The sequence below is a fragment of the Cherax quadricarinatus genome, chromosome 56 (genome assembly GCF_038502225.1).
Source record: "Cherax quadricarinatus isolate ZL_2023a chromosome 56, ASM3850222v1, whole genome shotgun sequence".
NCBI lineage: Eukaryota > Metazoa > Arthropoda > Malacostraca > Decapoda > Parastacidae > Cherax > Cherax quadricarinatus.
In genome coordinates, this window is record NC_091347.1 from 10,661,431 (window position 1) to 10,685,727 (window position 24,297).

Below are 24,297 nucleotides of genomic sequence, written 5' to 3' on the forward strand. Positions count from 1 at the left end.
CCGTTTATGGGTTAAAGGGTTAAAAATACAAAACTGAGTTATACATTTCTTGCTGAAAACTGAGAATGCCATAAAGCATAAATTCAAATTCAATTTTAAGAGGGTTAAAAAATTTAAATTTTTATTGAAGTTGGAGACATAATTAAAATTAAGAAATATTGTTGGTTTAGAAAGACACATAAGCAAACACTATGACATATTTATTAGAAAACGTTTCGGTCCTGGGACCTTGATCACTTCTAACATACAGAGGTAGAAAGACATTATATATAGGTGGAGAGTGAGGTGTGAGTGATGCATGGTGACCTGAAGAATGCCATGTTGGGATGAGGATGGGTAGATGATGAGATCATGTGACTCCTGTGTTGTTGGGTTGGTGGTGCTTAAGTATCATGTATGCTAATGTTTTTTAAATTTTGTGGTTTCCAGTGTTACGTTCTATTGTGTCGGTGACGGCGATTAGCGAGGCTTCTAGGCACCGTCGGCGTCTGAGGCCTGGTTCGGTGAGAACGAGTTGTGCCTCATTCCAGTTCATCAAATGCCCTGTGAAGTCTCTGTGGAGGACAGAGGCGTACCTTAAATTGTCTCTTACAGGCATTTCAATGCTCATTCAGGCAGACCGCAAGATCTCTACCTGTCTTGCTTACATATTTCTTGGGACAGAATCCAGAGAGGATGAAGTAGACTGCTGTAGAAGTTAGAGGTGTGGGGCTGCATTTCATAGTGAGGTCTTTGAAAGATGATGTGTTTATGGTGGAAACGTTGATGTTACTCATAGCAAGTGCCCGGCGAGTATTCGTGCCATCTTTCCATCATTAAGAATAAAGAGGATCAGGCTTTCTTGCTGGCTCAGCAGGAACCATGAAGGCAAGGTACCATGGGATCCATCAATAATAAAATAGAAAGAAAGGGATGGCTGTAAAGTGGGAACTGCAGAAAAAAAAAGATGACAAGTGAGGCCTTATCTTCACAGATTGAAGAACTGGCATACTCTTTTTCCACAGGAGACGAAGAAATCGGGGAGTGTGGAGGTGGTGATAGTTCACCCAACAAAAGCAAAGAGAATAAATTGTGATCTTCACTGCATTGCTGCAGCACTTGACTGTTCAAAATTGTGTGATTAAAAGGTAAAGTATGTTATCGCAGAAATGGCAAAGAGCCTTGGCTACAACCCAGAAGAAATCAACATTAATCATTCCTCCATCAAACAACACTGAGCACCATCACCACAACAACTTATGAAAAGCATTGAGAAAGTTCCATTCACTGTTCACTGGGGTGAAAGTTCATTCCAGATCTGTTGACTTCACTAAAGCTGTTTGGAGCCACAAGACTTGCTAGAAGAAGAGGTGAAGAGTAAGAAATTAATGTTACCCAGCTTCTCCAAGAATGGTAAATGATGAGAGTGCATCATCGGAATGTGCTTCAATATGACTGTCTCGAACCACCACCACCATCACCTGACAGAAGTGAGGACTGGGGTCTTCAACTCTTGCTATGAATCCGCATCAGGCCCTGATATTTCCTTGTTCAAGAGATTCAAGACAAAATGGAATTTCACTGACCAGTCCAAATGCTGTCTGGACAATTAAGAGATCCTGCTGATCACTGGCAAAGATGACAGAAAAGTGCTTCGGTTTATGCACAAGACTGAAATCAGGAAAATATAGAGAATTCATGGAGTTGTCTATCCTCCTCGTTGTAGCAAAAAAAGATTCCCGAGCACCATGTCATGCATCCAGGAGCAAAGTGCCAAGCACAATGGATGGCAAACATTTTGTACTGCCTGATGATATGAAAGTTCCAGAAGTAGCTGGAGAATCTCACCCTTTGATAAAAAAATGCCTTAAAGACACAGGGATGTCTGTAGTGACCATCTACCTGAAAGCCTGGATTACAGCTCTGATTGCTGCAGCAGAACCATTCAACAATTTGCAGCTCATTCAAAAACTTTGTCAGCACTGCACCAAGAAAACTGTAAAAGCTGCAGTGTTAAAATTCGAAGCTCAGTTGTTGTGGCATGCAAAGAATACATATCAAACATAATTCATAAATTATTCGGTGTATGTCACACTCCCATATAGGCTGCCTCCCAATCAGTGAACCGGGTGCTAAGGGTTTAATGATTATTAGGGTACCCATTGTTAAATCAGTACCTTGGTTCATTGTCCAATCACAGGGAAGCCCACCAAATGCTGAGGCGATGTGGTTCACGTGCAGTCAGCATTTGCCAGACTTGCCTACCTGCTGGTTGAGTATGGGGATCTCTCTCTCTGGCTTTTGCTTTTGTCATTCTGTCACCGTCATGTGGTACATTTACTATTTAATCTCTGTACATAAGTGCACATACTTGTATATATCTGGCAAATTATATCTGGTGAAAGAAGTACAAGTCTATCTGCTGAGTTTGTTTTACTCCAAAACCCATTACGACCAGGTCGCAGGCCATTCATTACATGCATTTGTAATACTTGTGGAAATTTAAAAAGACAGTTTTGAAGGCAATGAAGAGGGAAGAAACAACCATGACTGCCCAAAATGTGAGAGCCTTCCACAGGGTCCCATTCCAACACTGGATTCTTTGACCATGATGACCTGCCCCAAGTTTCTCCAGGTTCTCAAAATCAATTGAGTGTTCCTCAACAAAGATCCAGTGACTTGGGATTCAGATGAGAACTTCCAAAAGGTCCTCTGGAAGGTGGAAAGACATCAAGGTAGTGAACAAAAACACCAAAAGCAAAGATGCTCTACAGCAGAAAGCACACCAAGAATGAAGAGCAACTCCAGTACCTATTGCGAGTTGTTGACCACCAAACCATACCACGGGCAGGGATAGAACCCGTGATCAGAGAGTCTCAAAACTCCAGACCGTCGCGTTAGCCAGTGGCTAACACGACAGTCTGGAGTTTTGAGACACTGATCGCGGGTTCTATCTCTGCCCGTGGTATGGTTTGTTTGCCATCGTGTCATTACGATTTTGTGAGTCTTGTTGACCACCACCTAGAGAAATTTTCAGAAACTACAGTTCTCCTAAAAGTGGACAACAATAATGGTCTGACTAGCCATGAACCCCACCCTGATTGGATAATACCCATCCTAGAGGAAAGGGGGTGGAAGGTAACCTCACAGGCCAGCCTTTGGCAACTTCAACCTTTGAGAACCACCCATAAATATTATCCAAGCATGCACAAATTTTGTTCATGCAATTTTATCATAAAGTGAAACAAATTTAGGGAATGAAAGCATAGTACTTAAGTGGTACCATGACTTACGAGTGGCCCAACTTACGAGTTTTCCGAGTTACGAGCCGCCACTCAGTCGATTTTTTGCTTTGAGTTGCAAGGCAAAATCCGAGTTATGAGCGAGCTTCAGATACGCTGCCACTCGCAGGAGATACCAAGGAAATATAAAAAACCTCGATAATAACCAATGTGTAACATTCTTTCAATTTTGATACCACTGGTAGTGTCATCCTGCCAGAATGTTCTATAACACATATCCTAAGTAAAGAGAAAATTCTGGAACACGTATAATACATGTTCGGTAGGCCAGCTGGTTGGGTGGCCAGCTGTCTGGCTGATTTGCTTTGGCTGTCTCTATCTCCTTATGTCTGTCTGTCTCTGTCCATCTTTGTCTCTGCCCATCTCTCTCTCTGCCTCTGCCCATCTCTGTACCTCACAGGTACACACAAATACAGTTACACAGTGTAAATTACCTAGGATAACCCAAAAACTCCAGACATAGTGCTCTATTATGCTTGTAGATGTAAGGCATAATAAGCATGACTGGCAAGTAATACACATTTTCACTTGGTCAGGAATCAGACGTGACAACTCTGTATCGTGTGTAATACCTGTTGGTTCATGAGCGGCTCTCTCTCTGAGACAGAGGGACAAGTAAAGAGACAGGAAGACAGAAACACAGACAGGCAAAGAGAGAGAAGTAGAGACAGAGATAAACACACAGACAGAGACAGACAAATAAACAGATAGAAAAAGATGGACAGAAAAACAGATAGGCAGACATGTTTATGTGCAACAGTGAAAAATAAAGCCAAGGCATTGCACGATCATCAAATGTCACTCCACTGTTGCACTGTCTGCAGTGAAGTGACACTCATCTTACACTGTGAATGCTTCAAGGAGTTTCATATATGTATACTCCAGCATTTCTACAACATTACTGGGACCTGGCAAAAAAGGCAAAAATCATTTCTTATTTAGTATAAATACAGTGGGCCCCCGCTTAACGATCACCTCCCAATGCGACCAATTATATAAGTGTACAGTGGACCCCTGCATACCGGACGCCTTGCATAACGTACAATCCGCATACCGGACGCTTTGATCGCTAAAATTTTGCCTCGCATACCGCCCAAAAACCCGCTCAGCGCCCTTCGTCCGAGACGCGTCCAATGTGCGGCCTGAGCCAGCCTCATATGTTCCGCCGGTGGCATTGTTTACCAGCCAGCCTCCGCGGTAACATCCAAGCATACAATCGGAATATTTCGTATTATTACAGTGTTTTCGGTGCTTTATCTGGAAAATAAGTGACCATGGGCCCCAAGAAAGCTTCTAGTTCCAACCCTACAGCAATAAGGGTTAGAATTCCAATAGAGATGAAGAAAGAGATCATTGATAAGTATGAAAGTGGAGTGCGTATCGCCGACCTGGTCAGGTTGTACAAGAAACCCAAATCAACCATCTCTACTATTGTGGGCAACAGAAAGGCAATCAAGGAAGCTGTTCTTGCCAAAGGTTTAACTGTGTTTTCGAAACAGAGATCGCAAGTGATGGAAGATGTTGAGAGACTCTTATTGGTGTGGATAAATGAAAAACAGCTAGCAGGAGATAGCGTTTCTCAAGCGATCATAAGCGAAAAGGCTAGGAAGTTGCATGAGGATTTAATTAAAAAAAGGCCTGCAACTAGTGATGATGTGAGTGAATTTAAGGCCAGCAAAGGTTGGTTTGAGAGATTTAAGAAGCGTAGTGGCATACATAGTGTGATAAGGCATGGTGAGGCTGCCAGTTCGGACCACAAAGCGGCTGAAAAATATGTGCAGGAATTCAAGGAGTGCATAGACACTGAAGGACTGAAACCTGAACAAGTGTTTAATTGTGATGAAACAGGCCTGTTTTGGAAGAAAATGCCAAGCAGGACCTACATTACTCAGGAGGAAAAGGCACTCCCAGGACATAAGCCTATGAAAGACAGGCTTACTTTGTTGATGTGTTCCAATGCTACTGGTGATTGCAAAGTGAAGCCTTTATTAGTGTATCACTCTGAAACTCCCAGACCGTTCAGGCAAAAGAATGTCCTCAAGGAAAATTTGTGTGTGCTGTGGAGGGCAAACAGTAAGGCATGGGTCACTAGGGACTTTTTCTCTGACTGGTTACACCATGCATTTGCCCCCAATGTGAAAGATTACCTAACTGAAAAGAAATTAGAACTTAAGTGCCTCCTGGTGTTAGACAATGCCCCTGGTCATCCTACAGACGTGGCAGAGCGACTTTATGGGGACATGAAATTCATTAAGGTGAAGTTTTTGCCTCCTAATACCACTCCTCTCCTGCAGCCCATGGACCAGCAGGTTATTGCAAACTTCAAAAAACTGTACACAAAAGCTCTGTTTGAAAGGTGCTTTGTAGTGACCTCAGAAACTCAACTGACTCTAAGAGACTTTTGGAGAGATCACTTTAATATCCTCAATTGTATAAACCTTATAGGTAAGGCTTGGAAGGGAGTGACTAGAAGACCTTGAACTCTGCTTCGAAGAAACTGTGGCCAGAATGTGTAGACAAAAGGGATTTTGAAGGGTTTGAGGCTAACCCTGAGAGGAGTATGCCAGTTGAGGAATCAATTGTGGCATTGGGGAAGTCCTTGGGGTTGGAGGTTAGTGGGGAGGATGTGGAAGAGTTGGTGGAGGAGGACAATGAAGAACTAACCACTGATGAGCTGATAGATCAACTTCAAGAGCAAGAGGCCAGACCTGAGGAAACTGGTTCAAAGGAGGGGAGAGAGAAATTGAAGGAATTGCCTACTACAAAGATTAAGGAAATGTGTGCAAAATGGCTTGAAGTGCAAACCTTTTTTGATGAAAATCACCCTCACACAGCTATTGCAAGCCGTGTTGGCAACCTGTACACTGACAATGTTGTGAAACACTTTAGGGAAGTCATAAAGGAACGAGAGGTACAGGCCACTATGGACAGATATGTTGTGCGAAAGAAGTCCAGTGACTCTGAAGCTGGTCCTAGTGGCATTAAAAGAAGAAGGGAAGTAACCCCAGAAAAGGACTCGACACCTCAAGTCTTAATGGAAGGGGATTCCCCTTCTAAACACTAACACTCTCTCTCCCCTCCTCCCATCCCATCAATCATCACCAGATCTTCAATAAAAGTAAGTGTCATGTAATTGTGCATGCCTTTTTCAGTTTGTGTGTATTAAAATTAACATTTCATGTGGTAAAAATTTTTTTTTTCATACTTTTGGGTGTCTTGCACGGATTAATTTGATTTCCATTATTTCTTATGGGGAAAATTCATTCGCATACCGAACATTTCGCATAACAGCCAGCCCTCTTGCACGGATTAAGGTCGCTATGCGGGGGTCCACTGTATTTGTGTAAGTGCGTTTGTACGTGTATGTTTGGGGGTCTGAAATGGACTAATCTACTTCACAATATTCCTTATGGGAACAAATTCGTTCAGTACTGGCACCTGAACATACTTCTGGAATGAAAAAATATCGTTAGCCGGGGGTCCACTGTACATTTTTATTTAAAAACCCGTAACAAAAAAACTGGGTTTTTTTTTGGGAGCTGGAATGGATTAACCCTTTCAGGGTCCACAGGCCCTCTCAGAGACTTGTTCTCAGAGTCTCCCAAATTTAAAAAAAAAAAAAAAAAAAAAAAAAAAATCTTATGAAAAGATAGAGAATCTTTTCCTGATCACAATGACACCAAAAGTATGAAATTTGATGGAAAACTTACGGAATTATGCTCTCGCAAAGTTAGCGGTCTCGACGATGTTTAGGCATCGGCGATTTTGCCCACTTTGAGCCCTATTTTCGGCCAATTCCAATGTACTAGTCGACAAAAATCATAACTATTCTGCTAGAACTCTATTTTTTTCTATCGAATGAGTACAAGAAACCACTAATTTACCGATTTCAACTATCCAATACAGTGGTCAGAATTTAGCAATTTTGCCAATTTCACACAAATTACAAAAGATGCCAGTTTCCAAATAGGGCTCAGAATAAACAAGAAAGACATTCCTGGCACTAAAATAACATTTCCTCTGTTCATTAGTCACGTCCCCAGGCCCCTCTTACATTCTTTTGCTTTCCATTTTGAATTTTTATTCTCACAAAAAATAGAAGATTTACTGTTATGCAGACTACTGCATTAGTGTAGAAATGGTATAAATAATATCAGGGCACTTGTGAAAGAATATTAGACTCACCAGTTGACGTGTATTGGACGCATGGCATGATTTGTTTACTTTTGAACTTTGGTAAAAATCGAACAATTCTGCTACTTTGAGCTCATTTTCAAGGTACTTTTCATTGTAAAACCAGTCAAAATCATCTCAATTTCTGTAATATGTCTTCCATTCTATACAATGAGACCAGAAAAACTAGAATACAACAATAAATACCATACGAAAATATAGTGCAAAGACGCTGTTTTAATCCAAAAACACGATCGAAGTTTTTTTTTTTTTTCTCATTACGCACTGTGTGCTGCAGGATTTTTTTTATACTGCGCACACTGACCACATAGACCCATTCTTTCATATGTAAGCCTACCAGCTTTCTCTCACAAGATCTGAAGGCGCTAGAACTTATGAGTACTAGCACGTCATGGACCCTGGTGCGTAAGCCGTACTAGTACGGCCAAAACCCTGAAAGGGTTAATGACATTTCAGTTAATTTCAACGAGGAAAACTGATTTGATATACGAGCAAATTGAGTTATGAGCTCGGTCACAGAATGAATTAAACTCGTAAGTTAAGGTACCACTGTACTATGATTTTGAAGTAAGGGTCTGTGCTGTGGAACTATGTGATGAGTTCAGTTCACTCAGGTAAGCTATGTGCAGTAAATTTTGACCCAGATAAGAGAGAATGGGTCTATGGGTGAGTGTGCACCACATTAAAAAAAATCGTGTCCTAAATAGTGAATAAAAATAACCGCGTGTATGGTTTAAAATAGCAACTTTGCGGTGCATTTTTTATTTATTCTCGGTTTCTTTGATAGAATGGAAGATATATTACAGAAATAGAGATGAATTTTTGTTTGTTTCAGGGCAGGAAGTAGCTTGAAACTGAGCTCAAAGTAATGGAAATATTTGATTTTTGCCAATGTTCTAGAGGTAGAGGACACAAATCACATCCTCGTTCAATACATTTTCAAATGGCCCATCTGATGAGTGTTCATGAATGTGCTTACATTATTTATACAATTATTACAATAATGCAGTAGTCTGCATAGCGGTAAATCTTTTATTTTTTTGAGTAAAAATTCAAAAAGGAGAACAATTGTAATATAGGAGAAGCTTGGGGATGTAACTACTGTAATGAATAGAGGAAACGTTGTTTTAGTGCTATGAATGTCTAAATTGTTTATTCTGGACCCTATTTTTAAATTGACTTTTTTATTTTGTGTGAAATAGGCCAAATTACCTATTTCTGATCACTTTATTGAATAGCTGAAATAGTTAAATGGGCAGCTTCTTGTGCTCAATCAGTAGAATGGAAGGTATACTAGTGAAACTGCTAAGAGTTTGGTCTACTGCAAGGTATATAAGCAAGATAGCTAAGAGTTGGTAGACTGGAATGATGAAATTGGCCTAAAATAGGACCCTAAGTGGATGAAATTACTGGTGCGTAAATATCACAGAGACTGCTAACTTTGTGAAAGTGTAATTTCATAAGTTTTCCATCAAATTTCATTCCTTTGGTGTTATTACTTTTAGAAATAGTCAATCACTTCATAAGATTTTTTTTAATTTTGGACCCTGTAGACATATTTCAGATCAGGGGTCTGGACCTTCAAAGGGTTAATAAACATCAGACACTACTTGGTCCCCCATGTTCTAGTACATCACTCGGTAAAAGGGCTAATTTTTGCTGTTTTTTTAATTTGTGGTTTATAGGACTGCTTACAAAATTATCCATACCTTCAAAAAATCTGCATCCCAAGAGGAGATATCATCTGTGCGTTTTTCCTTATTATCATCATCATCAGGAAGAGGTGGGTCATCTTTGTGGTAGGTGCACCACTGAATTACCTTCTTCAGAATAGCTGCATTGACGTTTGGGAGAGGCACCACTTCCTCTTCATCCTCGTCCATCCCTGCCACACCAAGAATGTGTAAAACACAACACAAGTCATGGTTACTACACTCACTCTTCTTTAAGTCTTGTTCTCTTATAATCCAACATTAGCCAATCCTCATAAACATTATTAGTGTACATCACTTTGGCTAACAACTTTAAGTGTGTGATTGTGATATTTAAATGAAAATGTGATATCTGACAGTAAAGTTTTAACATGCGCTTTGTTGGCCTCTGTCTTAGTGCTCATGCTACAAAGATTTCAACTGCCTTTATTCACTAATGACATGATTATAAATTATAAACGCTAAATTTCTTCTTATAAACGACTATCGAACTTAACCCTTAAATGGCCCAAACGTATATATACGTTCTCTCGTGTAGCGCCCCAAACGTATATATACGTTTTCTTTGTCATTCATTCAACATTGCCACAATAAGCCCGAGTCGCCTAGACATGAGAGAATGGGTGTGCGCACTCACTGTGCGCCATATTAAAATAATTGGGATGCCTGGGTACCATATGCTCTTTTTTCCTATTAAAAAAAAAAAAAATTTTTTTTCCTCAAAAAATTTGGGGCGCTACATGAGAGAACATACATATACGTTTGGGCCGTTTAAGGGTTAACCAAGCCTAACCTAAACATGCAGAGCATCAAGAAATTTGTTATAAACTCTAGGAGGGCAGGTTACTAATATTACAACACACACTGTATCTTCTTTTACTCAATGACAGTAATGCAGTTTACTGTTTTCCAAAATATATTTCATCCTTAAGTGCAAAAAAATGTTCTTCCAACATTGTTCAACAGTATATTTACCAAAGTCTTCCAACACCGTTCAACAGTGTACTTACCCAAGTCTTCCAGCATTGTTCAACAGTGTACTTACCCAAGTCTTCCAACATTGTTTTTATGGTGACACTTTGTTTAGCAATTTCTACGTCCACCTCGAAGGTGTCGCCATCACTGCTCTGAAGCTTAATGCTGGGCATCTGAAATAAAACAAAATAAATTAATTCCTCAATATGAAAACAAAATATTGTGGCAGATACCTTATAATATGCACACATTTTTATAATCTTGGAGAAGATCTAAACCCACAAGGATTATGTAATGTCTAAGGAAGAGTCAATTAGCTATGTCCCAAGGAAACGAAGGATAGCTCTAATTCACCAGCATCAAAGCATCTCTTCAAGGAGAACCTATACAGAAATATTACTATCAACTTTTAAAATACAGTGGACCCCCGCCTTACAATGGCATCGCGGTACGTTAAATCCGCCATACGATACATTTTATTGCAAAAATTTTGCCTCGCCTCATGCGATTCATCCAGGACCCGTCCCACGCATGGCCTCAGCTGCCCAGTGCGTGCCAGTGTTTACAAGCCAGCCAGTGCGGTCGCATCCACGCATGCATTCGGTACATTTCATATTATCACAGTGTTTTTAGTGATTGTAGCTGCAAAAGGAGGTTTTGTGGGCGAGGGGCTTGGACTTCCAGCAAGCCTGCGTGAGCGTGTTGGATAGGAGTGAATGGAGACGAATGGTACTTGGGACCTGACGATCTGTTGGAGTGTGAGCAGGGTAATATTTAGTGAAGGGATTCAGGGAAACCGGTTATTTTCATATAGTCGGACTTGAGTCCTGGAAATGGGAAGTACAATGCTTGCACTTTAAAGGAGGGGTTTGGGATATTGGCAGTTTGGAGGGATATGTTGTGTATCTTTATACGTATATGCTTCTAAACTGTTGTATTCTGAGCACCTCTGCAAAAACAGTGATTATGTGTGAGTGTGGTGAGAGTGTTGAATGATGATGAAAGTATTTTCTTTTTGGGGATTTTCTTTCTTTTTTTGGGTCACCCTGCCTCGGTGGGAGACGGCCGACTTGTTGAAAAAAAAAAAAAAAAGCTGCAAAATAAGTCACCATGGGCCCCAAGAAAGCTTCTAGTGCCAACCCTGCAGGAAAAAGGGTGAAAATTACTATGGAAATGAAGAAAGAGATAATTGCTAAGTACGTACGAAAGTGGAGTGCGTGTCTCGGAGCTGGCCAGGTTGTATACCAAACCCCAATCAATCATCGCTACTATCGTGGCCAACAAAATGGCAGTCAAGGAAGCTGTTCTTGCAAAAGGTGCAAGTTTGTTTTAGAAACAGAGATCGCAAGCGATAGATGATGTTGAGAGACTGTTATTGGTGTGGATAAACAAAAAACAGATAGCAGGAGATAGCATCTCTCAAGCGATCATATGTGAAAATGCTAAAAAGTTGCATGAGGATTTAATTTGAAAAATGTCTGCAACTAGTGGTGATGTGAGTGAATTTAAGGCCAGCAAAGGTTGGTTTGAGAGATTTAAGAATCGTAGTGGCATACATAGTGTGATAAGGCATGGTGAGGCTGCCAGTTCGGACCAAAAAGTGGCTGAAAAATATGTGAACGAATTCAAGGATTACATAGGCAGTGAAGAATTGCAACCTGAACAAGTGTTTAATTGTGACAAAACAGGCCTGTTTTGGAAGAAAATGCCAAGCAGGACCTACATTACTCAGGAGGAAAAGGCACTCCCAGGACATAAGCCTATGAAAGACAGGCTTACTCTTCTGATGTGTGCTAATGCTAGTGGTGATTGCAAAGTGAAGCCTTTATTGGCGTATCACTCTGAAACTCCCAGAGTGTTCAGGCAAAACAATGTTGTCAAGGCTAATTTGTGTGTGATGTGGAGGGCAAATAGTAAGGCATGGGTCACTAGGGACTTTTTCTATGACTGTTTACACCATGCATTTGCCCCCACTGTGAAAAATTACCTAATGGAAAAGAAACTGGAACTTAAGTGCCTTCTGGTATTAGACAATGATCCTGGTCATACTTCAGACTTGGTAGAGCAACTTTCTAGGGACATGAGCTTCAATAAGGTCAAGTTTTTGCCTCCTAATACCACTCCTCTCCTGCAGCCCATGGACCAGCAGGTCATTTCATATTTCAAAAAACTCTACACAAAAGCTATGTTTCAAAAGTGCTTTGAAGTGACACTCGACTGACTAAGAGAGTTTTGGAAAGATCACTTTAGCATCCTCAGTTGTGTAAACCTTATAGGTAAGGCTTGGGAGGGAGTGACTAAGAGGACCTTGAACTCTGCTTGGAAGAAACTATGGCCACAATGTGTAGAAGAAAGGGATTTTGAAGGGTTTGGGGCTAACCCTCAGGAGCCTATGCCAGTTGTGGAATCTGTTGTGGCATTGGGAAAGTCCATGGGGTTGGAGGTTAGTGGGGAGGATGTGGAAGAGTTGGTGGAGGAGGACAATGAAGAACTAACCACTGATGAGCTGCAAGATCATCTTCAACAGCAAGAGGCCAGACCTGAGGAAACTGCTTCAGAGGAGAGGAGAGAGAAACTGAGGAAGTTGCCTGCTTCAAAGATTAAGGAAATGGGTGCAAAGTGGGTTGAACTGCAAACCTTTGCGGGAGGTACAGACCTCTATGGACAGATTTGTTGTGCGACAAAGGTCCAGTGACTCTCAAGCTGGGCCTAGTGGCATAAAAGAAGAAGGGAAGTAACCCCGGAAAAGGACTTGATACCTCAAGCCTTAATGGAAGGGGATTCCCCTTCTAAACAATAACTTCCACACTCTCCCCTCTTCCCATCCCATCAATCATCACCAGATCTTCAATAAAGGTAAGTGTCATGTATTCTATTCTTAGTAGAGTAGTAATTGTGCATGTCTTCTTCAGTTTGTGTGTATTAAAATTAATATTTCATGTGGTAAAATTTTTTTTTTCATACTTTGGAGTGTCAGGAACGGATTAATTTGATTTCCATTATTTCTTATGGGGAAAATTATTTCTCCTTACGATAATTTCGGCTTACGATGAGCTCTCAGGAACGAATTAATATCTTAAGGCGGGGGTCCACTGTACTGTACTACTGTACAGTAAAGGTCTTATGAAACTGACTTAACAAGGGGGAGGGGTATCTGATTTACTGAAAATTTTGTTATACTTGACATTTCATTTATGTGAATGTACTCCGCTTAATCGATCAACTGCTGGACATTAACAAATGCCCACTAACCCACATTTACTGCATATTACCAGCCATAAGTTGCATGTAGCCATAAGATGTTACAGTGTTCTTCCTTCCCCTCATAATGCTCTTATATGTATTCACACCCTATGCATCATCAAGGCTAAATTCTAATACAGGAGGGCCCCACTTATGAAGCAGGTTAATTTCCAGGCTACTACTGTACAGTGAAAATTGCTGAAGTGTAACGGCCTTTTTTCACTTTCAAATACAATAATAGACTGATAACATGTTTACACTATCAAATACAGCCTCTCCTCAATTAATGACATACTCATTTACCGACGACTCGGACTTACGAGAGGCTTTCTGACCAGTATGCATACCTAAATATAGTGGTCCCTCAATAATCGTCCAGCCTGAAAGTCGTCCATTTCGGAAATCGTCACGTTATTTCGTCTAAACATTGGCTCACAAATGGTCCGTTAACTCGCTAATCGTCTTTCATCCTGGACACGTACTCACGGATCTGAGCGCCTCAGCCTCCCTTTCCAGCCAGTGTGCCATTGTTTACCAGTGAGCGACGTCCCCCCATGTGTTCATAAGAAATATTTCATAATACAGTGGACCCTCAACCAACGATGGCATCATATACAGTGGACCCCCGCATAGCGACCTTAATCCGTGCAAGAGGGCTGGCTGTTATGCGAAATGTTCGGTATGCGAATGAATTTTCCCCATAAGAAATAATGGAAATCAAATTAATCCGTGCAAGACACCCAAAAGTATGAAAAAAAAAAATTTTACCACATGAAATGTTAATTTTAATACACACAAACTGAAAAAGGCATGCACAATTACATGACACTTACTTTTATTGAAGATCTGGTGATGATTGATGGGATGGGAGGAGGGGAGAGAGAGTGTTAGTGTTTAGAAGGGGAATCCCCTTCCATTAAGACTTGAGGTGTCGAGTCCTTTTCTGGGGTTACTTCCCTTCTTCTTTTAATGCCACTAGGACCAGCTTCAGAGTCACTGGACTTCTTTCGCACAACATATCTGTCCATAGTGGCCTGTACCTCTCGTTCCTTTATGACTTCCCTAAAGTGTTTCACAACATTGTCAGTGTACAGGTTGCCAACACAGCTTGCAATAGCTGTGTGAGGGTGATTTTCATCAAAAAAGGTTTGCACTTCAAGCCATTTTGCACACATTTCCTTAATCTTTGTAGTAGGCAATTCCTTCAATTTCTCTCTCCCCTCCTTTGAACCAGTTTCCTCAGGTCTGGCCTCTTGCTCTTGAAGTTGATCTATCAGCTCATCAGTGGTTAGTTCTTCATTGTCGTCCTCCACCAACTCTTCCACATCCTCCCCACTAACCTCCAACCCCAAGGACTTCCCCAATGCCACAATTGATTCCTCAACTGGCATACTCCTCTCAGGGTTAGCCTCAAACCCTTCAAAATCCCTTTTGTCTACACATTCTGGCCACAGTTTCTTCCAAGCAGAGTTCAAGGTCTTCTTAGTCACTCCCTCCCAAGCCTTACCTATAAGGTTTATACAATTGAGGATATTAAAGTGATCTCTCCAAAAGTCTCTTAGAGTCAGTTGAGTTTCTGAGGTCACTACAAAGCACCTTTCAAACAGAGCTTTTGTGTACAGTTTTTTGAAGTTTGCAATAACCTGCTGGTCCATGGGCTGCAGGAGAGGAGTGGTATTAGGAGGTAAAAACTTCACCTTAATGAATTTCATGTCCCCATAAAGTCGCTCTGCCACGTCTGTAGGATGACCAGGGGCATTGTCTAACACCAGGAGGCACTTAAGTTCTAATTTCTTTTCAGTTAGGTAATCTTTCACATTGGGGGCAAATGCATGGTGTAACCAGTCATAGAAAAAGTCCCTAGTGACCCATGCCTTACTGTTTGCCCTCCACAGCACACACAAATTTTCCTTGAGGACATTCTTTTGCCTGAACGGTCTGGGAGTTTCAGAGTGATACACTAATAAAGGCTTCACTTTGCAATCACCAGTAGCATTGGAACACATCAACAAAGTAAGCCTGTCTTTCATAGGCTTATGTCCTGGGAGTGCCTTTTCCTCCTGAGTAATGTAGGTCCTGCTTGGCATTTTCTTCCAAAACAGGCCTGTTTCATCACAATTAAACACTTGTTCAGGTTTCAGTCCTTCAGTTTCTATGCACTCCTTGAATTCCTGCACATATTTTTCAGCCGCTTTGTGGTCCGAACTGGCAGCCTCACCATGCCTTATCACACTATGTATGCCACTACGCTTCTTAAATCTCTCAAACCAACCTTTGCTGGCCTTAAATTCACTCACATCATCACTAGTTGCAGGCCTTTTTTTAATTAAATCCTCATGCAACTTCCTAGCCTTTTCGCTTATGATCGCTTGAGAAACGCTATCTCCTGCTAGCTGTTTTTCATTTATCCACACCAATAAGAGTCTCTCAACATCTTCCATCACTTGCGATCTCTGTTTCGAAAACACAGTTAAACCTTTGGCAAGAACAGCTTCCTTGATTGCCTTTCTGTTGCCCACAATAGTAGAGATGGTTGATTTGGGTTTCTTGTACAACCTGACCAGGTCGGTGATACGCACTCCACTTTCATACTTATCAATGATCTCTTTCTTCATCTCTATTGGAATTCTAACCCTTATTGCTGTAGGGTTGGAACTAGAAGCTTTCTTGGGGCCCATGGTCACTTATTTTCCAGATAAAGCACCGAAAACACTGTAATAATACGAAATATTCCGATTGTATGCTTGAATGTTACCGCGGAGGCTGGCTGGTAAACAATGCCACCGGCGGAACATATGAGGCTGGCTCAGGCCGCACATTGGACGCGTCTCGGACGAAGGGCGCTGAGCGGGTTTTTGGGCGGTATGCGAGGCAAAATTTTAGCGATCAAAGCGTCCGGTATGCGGATTGTCCGTTATGCAAGGCGTCCGGTATGCGGGGGTCCACTGTAACATTAAATCCGACTAGCAATACATTTTAACGCAAATATTTTGCCTCGACTAGCGCTAAGAAACTCGACCAACGCTGAGCGCGCCTCACTTTTCCCGTGGGTGCCAGTGTTTACAAGCCAGCCACCGCGGTCGCATCCAAACATACAATCGGAACATTTCATATTATCACAGCGTTTTTGGTGATTGCACCTGCAAAATAAGTCACCATGGGCCTCAAGAAAGCTTCTAGTGCCAACCCTGTGATAAAAAGGGTGAGAATTAGCATGGAAATTAAGAAAGATTTTGAAGGGTTTGGGGCTAACCCTGAGACGCCTATGCCAGTTGTGGAATCCATTGTGCCTACTTCAAAGATTAAGGAAATGTGTGCAAAGTGGGTTGAACTGCAAACCTTTATGGATGAAAATCACCCTAACACAGCTATTGCAAGCCATGCTGGTGACTATTACAATGAAAATGTTATGGCCCATTTTAGACAAATCTTAAAGGAACGGGAGGTACAGAGCTCTGTGGACAGATATGTTGTGCGACAGAGGTCCAGTGACTCTCAAGCTGGTCCTAGTGGCATTAAAAGAAGAAAGGAAGTAACCCCGGAAAAGGACTTGACACCTCAAGTTCTAATGGAAGGGGATTCCCCTTCTAAACACTAACACCATCCACACTCTCCCCTCCTCCCATCCCATCAATCATCACCAGATCTTCAATAAAGGTAAGTGTCATGTAATTGTACATGTCTTCTTCAGTTTGTGTGTATTAAAATTTATATTTCATGTGGTAAAATTTTTTTTTTTTCAATACTTTGGGGTGTCAGGAACGGATTAATTTGATTTCCATTATTTCTTATGGGGAAAATTAACACGACTAACGATAATTTCAACTAACAATGAGCTCTCAGGAACGAATTAATATCGTTGGTCGAGGGTCCACTGTATTCCATTCATATTAGTGCTTGCAAGTGCTAAATAAGCTACCATGGCACCAAAGAAAGCTCCTAGTGCCAAGCCTTTGGTAAAGAAGGTGAGAAATACGATTGAATTTAAGAAAAACATCATTGAACAATATTAAAGTGGCGTACGTGTGGGCGAACTGGCCAGGATGTATAACAAATCCCGTACAACCATATCTTCCATCATAGCCAAGAAAAAGGAAATCAAGGAAGCTATTGTTGCAAACGGGGTAAATATGCTGACAAAAATGAGATCACCAGTACTCAAAAATGGTGTGGATAAACAAGAAACAATTAGCAGGAGATAGACTTATGACGTCGATTATTTGTGAAAAGGCTAGGCAGTTGCATGACGATTTGGTAAAGAAATTGCCTGCAACTAGTGGTGATGAGAGTGAATTTAAGGCCAGCAAAGGCTGGTTTGAGAGATTTAAGAAGCGTACTGGCATACAGAGTGTGATAAGGCATGGTGAGGCTGCCAGTTCGGACCAAAAAGCAGCTGAAAAATTATTTTTTTTTTTATTATCACACTGGCCGATTCCCACCAAGGCAGGGTGGCCCGAAAAAAAAAAAAACTTTCACCATCAGTCACTCCATCACTGTCTTGCCAGAAGGGTGCTTTACACTACAGTTTTTAAACTGCAACATAAACACCCCTCCTTCAGAGTGCAGGCACTGTACTTCCCATCTCCAGGACTCAAGTCCGGCCTGCCGGTTTCCCTGAATCCCTTCATAAATGTTACTTTGCTCACACTCCAACAGCATGTAAAGTATTAAAAACCATTTGTCTCCATTCACTCCTATCAAACATGCTCACGCATGCCTGCTGGAAGTCCAAGCCCCTCGCACACAAAACCTCCTTTACCCCCTCCCTCCAACCTTTCCTAGGCCGACCCCTACCCCGCCTTCCTTCCACTACAGACTGATACACTCTTGAAGTCATTCTGTTTCGCTCCATTCTCTCTACATGTCCGAACCACCTCAACAACCCTTCCTCAGCCCTCTGGACAACAGTTTTGGTAATCCCGCACCTCCTCCTAACTTCCAAACTATGAATTCTCTGCATTATATTCACACCACACATTGCCCTCAGACATGACATCTCCACTGCCTCCAGCCTTCTCCTCGCTGCAACATTCATCACCCACGCTTCACACCCATATAAGAGCGTTGGTAAAATTATACTCTCATACATTCCCCTCTTTGCCTCCAAGGACAAAGTTCTTTGTCTCCACAGACTCCTAAGTGCACCACTCACTCTTTTTCCCTCATCAATTCTATGATTCACCTCATCTTTCATAGACCCATCCGCTGACACGTCCACTCCCAAATATCTGAATACGTTCACCTCCTCCATACTCTCTCCCTCCAATCTGATATCCAATCTTTCATCACCTAATCTTTTTGTTATCCTCATAACCTTACTCTTTCCTGTATTCACCTTTAATTTTCTTCTTTTGCACACCCTACCAAATTCATCCACCAATCTCTGCAACTTCTCTTCAGAATCTCCCAAGAGCACAGTGTCATCAGCAAAGAGCAGCTGTGACAACTCCCACTTTGTGTGTGATTCTTTATCTTTTAACTCCACGCCTCTTGCCAAGACCCTCGCATTTACTTCTCTTACAACCCCATCTATAAATATATTAATCAACCACGGTGACATCACACATCCTTGTCTAAGGCCTACTTTTACTGGGAAAAAAATTCCCTCTTTCCTACATACTCTAACTTGAGCCTCACTATCCTCGTAAAAACTCTTCACTGCTTTCAGTAACCTACCTCCTACACCATACACTTGCAACATCTGCCACATTGCCCCCCTATCCACCCTGTCATACGCCTTTTCCAAATCCATAAATGCCACAAAGACCTCTTTAGCCTTATCTAAATACTGTTCACTTATATGTTTCACTGTAAACACCTGGTCCACACACCCCCTACCTTTCCTAAAGCCTCCTTATTCATCTGCTATCCTATTCTCCGTCTTACTCTTAATTCTTTCAATTATAACTCTACCATACACTTTACCAGGTATACTCAACAGACTTATCCCCCTATAATTTTTGCACTCTCTTTTATCCCCTTTGCCTTTATACAAAGGAACTATGCATGCTCTCTGCCAATACCTAGGTACCTTACCCTCTTCCATACATTTATTAAATAATTGCACCAACCACTCCAAAACTATATCCCCACCTGCTTTTAACATTTCTATCTTTATCCCATCAATCCCGGCTGCCTTACCCCCTTTCATTTTACCTACTGCCTCACGAACTTCCCCCACACTCACAACTGGCTCTTCCTCACTCCTACAAGATGTTATTCCTCCTTGTCCTATACGTACACGAAATCACAGCTTCCCTATCTTCATCAACATTTAACAATTCCTCAAAATATTCCCTCCATCTTCCCAATACCTCTAACTCTCCATTTAATAACTCTCCTCTCCTATTTTTAACTGACAAATCCATTTGTTCTCTAGGCTTTCTTAACTTGTTAATCTCACTCCAAAACTTTTTCTTATTTTCAACAAAATTTGTTGATAACATCTCCCCCACTCTCTCATTTGCTCTCTTTTTACATTGCTTCACCACTCTCTTAACCTCTCTCTTTTTCTCCATATACTCTTCCCTCCTTGCATCACTTCTACTTTGTAAAAACTTCTCATATGCTAACTTTTTCTCCCTTACTATTCTCTTTACATCATCATTCCACCAATCGCTCCTCTTCCCTCCTGCACCCACTTTCCTGTAACCACAAACTTCTGCTGAACACTCTAACACTACATTTTTAAACCTACCCCATACCTCTTCGACCCCATTGCCTATGCTCTCATTAGCCCATCTATCCTCCAATAGCTGTTTATATCTTACCCTAACTGCCTCCTCTTTTAGTTTATAAACCTTCACCTCTCTCTTCCCTGATGCTTCTATTCTCCTTGTATCCCATCTACCTTTTACTCTCAGTGTAGCTACAACTAGAAAGTGATCTGATATATCTGTGGCCCCTCTATAAACATGTACATCCTGAAGTCTACTCAACAGTCTTTTATCTACCAATACATAATCCAACAAACTACTGTCATTTCGCCCTACATCATATCTTGTATACTTATTTATCCTCTTTTTCTTAAAATATGTATTACCTATAACTAAACCCCTTTCTATACAAAGTTCAATCAAAGGGCTCCCATTATCATTTACACCTGGCACCCCAAACTTACCTACCACACCCTCTCTAAAAGTTTCTCCTACTTTAGCATTCAGGTCCCCTACCACAATTACTCTCTCACTTGGTTCAAAGGCTCCTATACATTCACTTAACATCTCCCAAAATCTCTCTCTCTCCTCTGCATTCCTCTCTTCTCCAGGTGCATACACGCTTATTATGACCCACTTCTCGCATCCAACCTTTACTTTAATCCACATAATTCTTGAATTTACACATTCATATTCTCTTTTCTCCTTCCATAACTGATCATTTAACATTACTGCTACCCCTTCCTTTGCTCTAACTCTCTCAGATACTCCAGATTTAATCCCATTTATTTCCCCCCACCGAAACTCTCCTACCCCCTTCAGCTTTGTTTTGCTTAGGGCCAGGACATCCAACTTCTTTTCATTCATAACATCAGCAATCATCTGTTTCTTGTCATCCGCACTACATCCACGCACATTTAAGCATCCCAGTTTTATAAAGTTTTTCTTCTTCTCTTTTTTAGTAAATGTCTACAGGAGAAGGGGTTACTAGCCCATTGCTCCCGGCATTTTAGTCGCCTCATATGACACGCATGGCTTACGGAGGAAAGATTCTTTTCCACTTCCAAATGGACAATAGAAGAAATAAAGAGGAACAAGAGCTATTTAGAAAAAGGAGAAAAACCTAGATGTATGTATATATATATATGCATGTGCGTGTCTGTGAAGTGTGACCAAAGTGTAAGTAGGAGTAGCAAGAAATCCCTGTTTTCTAGCGTGTTTATGAGACAGAAAAAGAAACCAGCAATCCTACCATCATGCAAAACAGTTACAGGTTTTTGTTTCACAGTCATCTGGCAGGACGGTAGTACTTCCCTGGGTGGTTGCTGTCTACCAACCTACTACCAGCTGAAAAATATGTGCAGGAATTCAAGGAGTACATAGAGGCTGAAGGACTGAAACCTGAACAAGTGTTCAAGTGTGACGAAACAGGCCTCTTTTGGAAGAAAATGCCAAAGAGGACCTACATTACTCAGGAAGAAAAGGCACTGCCAGGACACAAGCCTATGAAAAACAGGCTGACGCTCATGTTCTGTGCTAATGCTAGTGGGGATTTCAAAGTGAAGCCGTTACTAGTGTACCATTCTGAAAATCCCAGAGTGTTCAAGAAAAACAATGTTATGAAGAGTAAATTGTGTGTGTTTTGGAGATCTAATAATAAGGCATGGGTCACGAGGGAAATTTTCGTCGAGTGGTTCAATGAAGTGTTTGGCCCTAGTGTGAAGAATTACTTCCTGGAAAAGAAATTGGATCTCAAGTGCCTCCTAGTAATGGACAATGCACCTTGCTCATCCTCCAAACTTGGATGACCTAATTCTGAAGGAGTTTGGGTTCATCACAGTAAAGTTCTTGCCCCCGAATACCACTCCTCTCCTCCAGCCCATGGACCAGCAGGTCATTTCAAACTTTAAAAAACTCTACACCAAAGCAATGTTTGAAAGGTGCTTTAATGTGACCTCAGACACTCACTTGACCCTAAGAGATTTTTGGAAAGAACACTTCAGTATTCTCCATTGCATAAGCCTTATAGGTAAGGCTTGGGAGGGAGAGACTACCAGGACTTTGAACTCTGCTTGGAGAAACTTGTGGCCAGATTGTGTCCACAGGAGGGATTTTGAGGGGTTTGAGGCAGCCCCTGATGAGCCTATGTCAGTTGTGAACTCTACTGTGGCACTGGGGAGTTCCATTCCCCCACAACCACTGGTCCTCTTCTCTGATTCCCAATCTTCCCTGGCACTTTTGTGCTCTGCCCATCCACGATCACTGCGCATCCTAGTTCGTCAGACACAATCTCTCCTCCTGCGCTTCTTGCGGAGCCCAGGTTGGAGCATCTCCCTTCAGTGGGTTCCCGCCCATGTTGGAATCTGGGGAAATGAAGTGGCAGATCGGGCAGCCTCCCTCGCGCACACACTTCCTACTGTTACCCCTCTTGCCCTGGGCCATATTGATTTCACAAGGGCTGTCTGGAAGGGAATCCGTCATCAGTGGCAAGAGGGCCTTGCACACTCCCTCTCTTCTTCGGCGTCGGGCTCTGTCCGAACTTTTAATGGCCCCTGCCCTTGGGCTTGCCATCCCAACCACTCAGTGGACATTGTACTGACTCGCCTTCGAGTCGGGCACTCGCGACTGGCGGCTCATCTATATCGCCTTCGGATGATGGACTCTCCGTACTGCCAGTGGTGTCCCTCACAGCCTGAGATGGTGGAACACTTCTTGCTGTGGTGCCCACATTATCACTCTGCACGGACTACTCTCCATGCGGCCTTGCACACACTTGGGGTGCACACTTTCACTCTACCTGTCCTCCTCAACGGGGAGGGGTTTCCCCCTCTGGACCGTCAGGAGATATTGGCTTGTACATGCTCCTTCCTGCTGGCTTCAGGACGTATCAGAGACATATGATATTAGTCAAGACATTCTTCCACTTTGGTCGATATTCCCTCTCCTAGCACTGGACGGCCGGGCTTGATACGGCGTATGCTGTCGTCAGCAGCAGCAGCAGCAGCAGCAGCAGCAGCAGCAGCAGCAGCAGCAGCAGCAGCAGCAGCAGCAGCAGCAGCAGCAGCAGCAGCAGCAGCAGCAGCAGCAGCAGCAGCAGCAGCAGCAGCAGCAGCAGCAGCAGCAGCAGCAGCAGCAGCAGCAGCAGCAGCAGCAGCAGCAGCAGCAGCAGCAGCAGCAGCAGCAGCAGCAGCAGCAGCAGCAGCAGCAGCAGCAGCAGCAGCAGCAGCAGCAGCAGCAGCAGCAGCAGCAGCAGCAGCAGCAGCAGCAGCAGCAGCAGCAGCAGCAGCAGCAGCAGCAGCAGCAGCAGCAGCAGCAGCAGCAGCAGCAGCAGCAGCAGCAGCAGCAGCAGCAGCAGCAGCAGCAGCAGCAGCAGCAGCAGCAGCAGCAGCAGCAGCAGCAGCAGCAGCAGCAGCAGCAGCAGCAGCAGCAGCAGCAGCAGCAGCAGCAGCAGCAGCAGCAGCAGCAGCAGCAGCAGCAGCAGCAGCAGCAGCAGCAGCAGCAGCAGCAGCAGCAGCAGCAGCAGCAGCAGCAGCAGCAGCAGCAGCAGCAGCAGCAGCAGCAGCAGCAGCAGCAGCAGCAGCAGCAGCAGCAGCAGCAGCAGCAGCTGCAGCAGCAGCAGCTGCAGCAGCTGCAGCTGCTGCTGCTGCTGCTGCTGCTGTTCCATGGGGTTGGATGAGAGTTTGGAGGATGTGGAAGAGTTGGTGGAGGACCACAACGAAGAGCTAACCACTGAGGAGCTGCAAGAGCTTCAGCAGGAAGAGCAACAGATAACAGCTCAGAATCTTGGTGCAGAGGAGGAGGAAGAGAGATGGAAGAAGGTGCCTTCTTCAGAAATTAAGGAGATTTTTGAAATGTGGGGTAGAATGGAAAGATTTATGCAGAAACATCACCCTGAGAAGGATGTTGCAAGCCATATCGGCAACTTGTACAGTGACAGTCTTGGCCCATTTTAGGGAAGTTTTAAAGAGACGCCAGAAACAGAGCTCTCTGGACAGTTTTTTGCGAGACAGGACTCCAGTGACTCTCAAGGTGGTCCTAGTGGCATTAAGAAACAGAGAAGAGAAGTAACCCCAGAAAAGCACTTGGTACCTGAGGTGTTGATGGAAGGGGATTCCCCTTCCAAACAGTAATTCAATCTCTCTCCTCCTCCAGTCTTCCATACACCAAGAAGAATCGCCAATAAAGGTAAGTGTTATGCTGTTAATGTTTCATTCATCATGTCCCATTGTATTGTGT

At 42.7% G+C, this 24,297-nt stretch overlaps 1 protein-coding gene across 3 annotated transcripts in view; it reads right to left on the reverse strand.

Moving 5' to 3' along the window:
* LOC128700633 (S-phase kinase-associated protein 1) overlaps positions 1–24,297 on the reverse strand; it is a 134,624-nt gene that overhangs the window by 69,959 nt on the left and 40,368 nt on the right. For 2 of the 3 annotated variants that reach the window (XM_070097070.1, XM_070097071.1), the window contains exons 2-3: positions 10,233–10,335; positions 9,185–9,360 (exon numbers count right to left, since the gene is read on the reverse strand). In XM_070097070.1, the coding sequence (XP_069953171.1) occupies positions 9,185–9,360; positions 10,233–10,335 (279 nt within the window). Of the gene's footprint in view, positions 1–9,184; positions 9,361–10,197; positions 10,336–24,297 lie in introns of those variants that run through there. The other variant, XM_070097072.1, reaches the window with a different exon arrangement.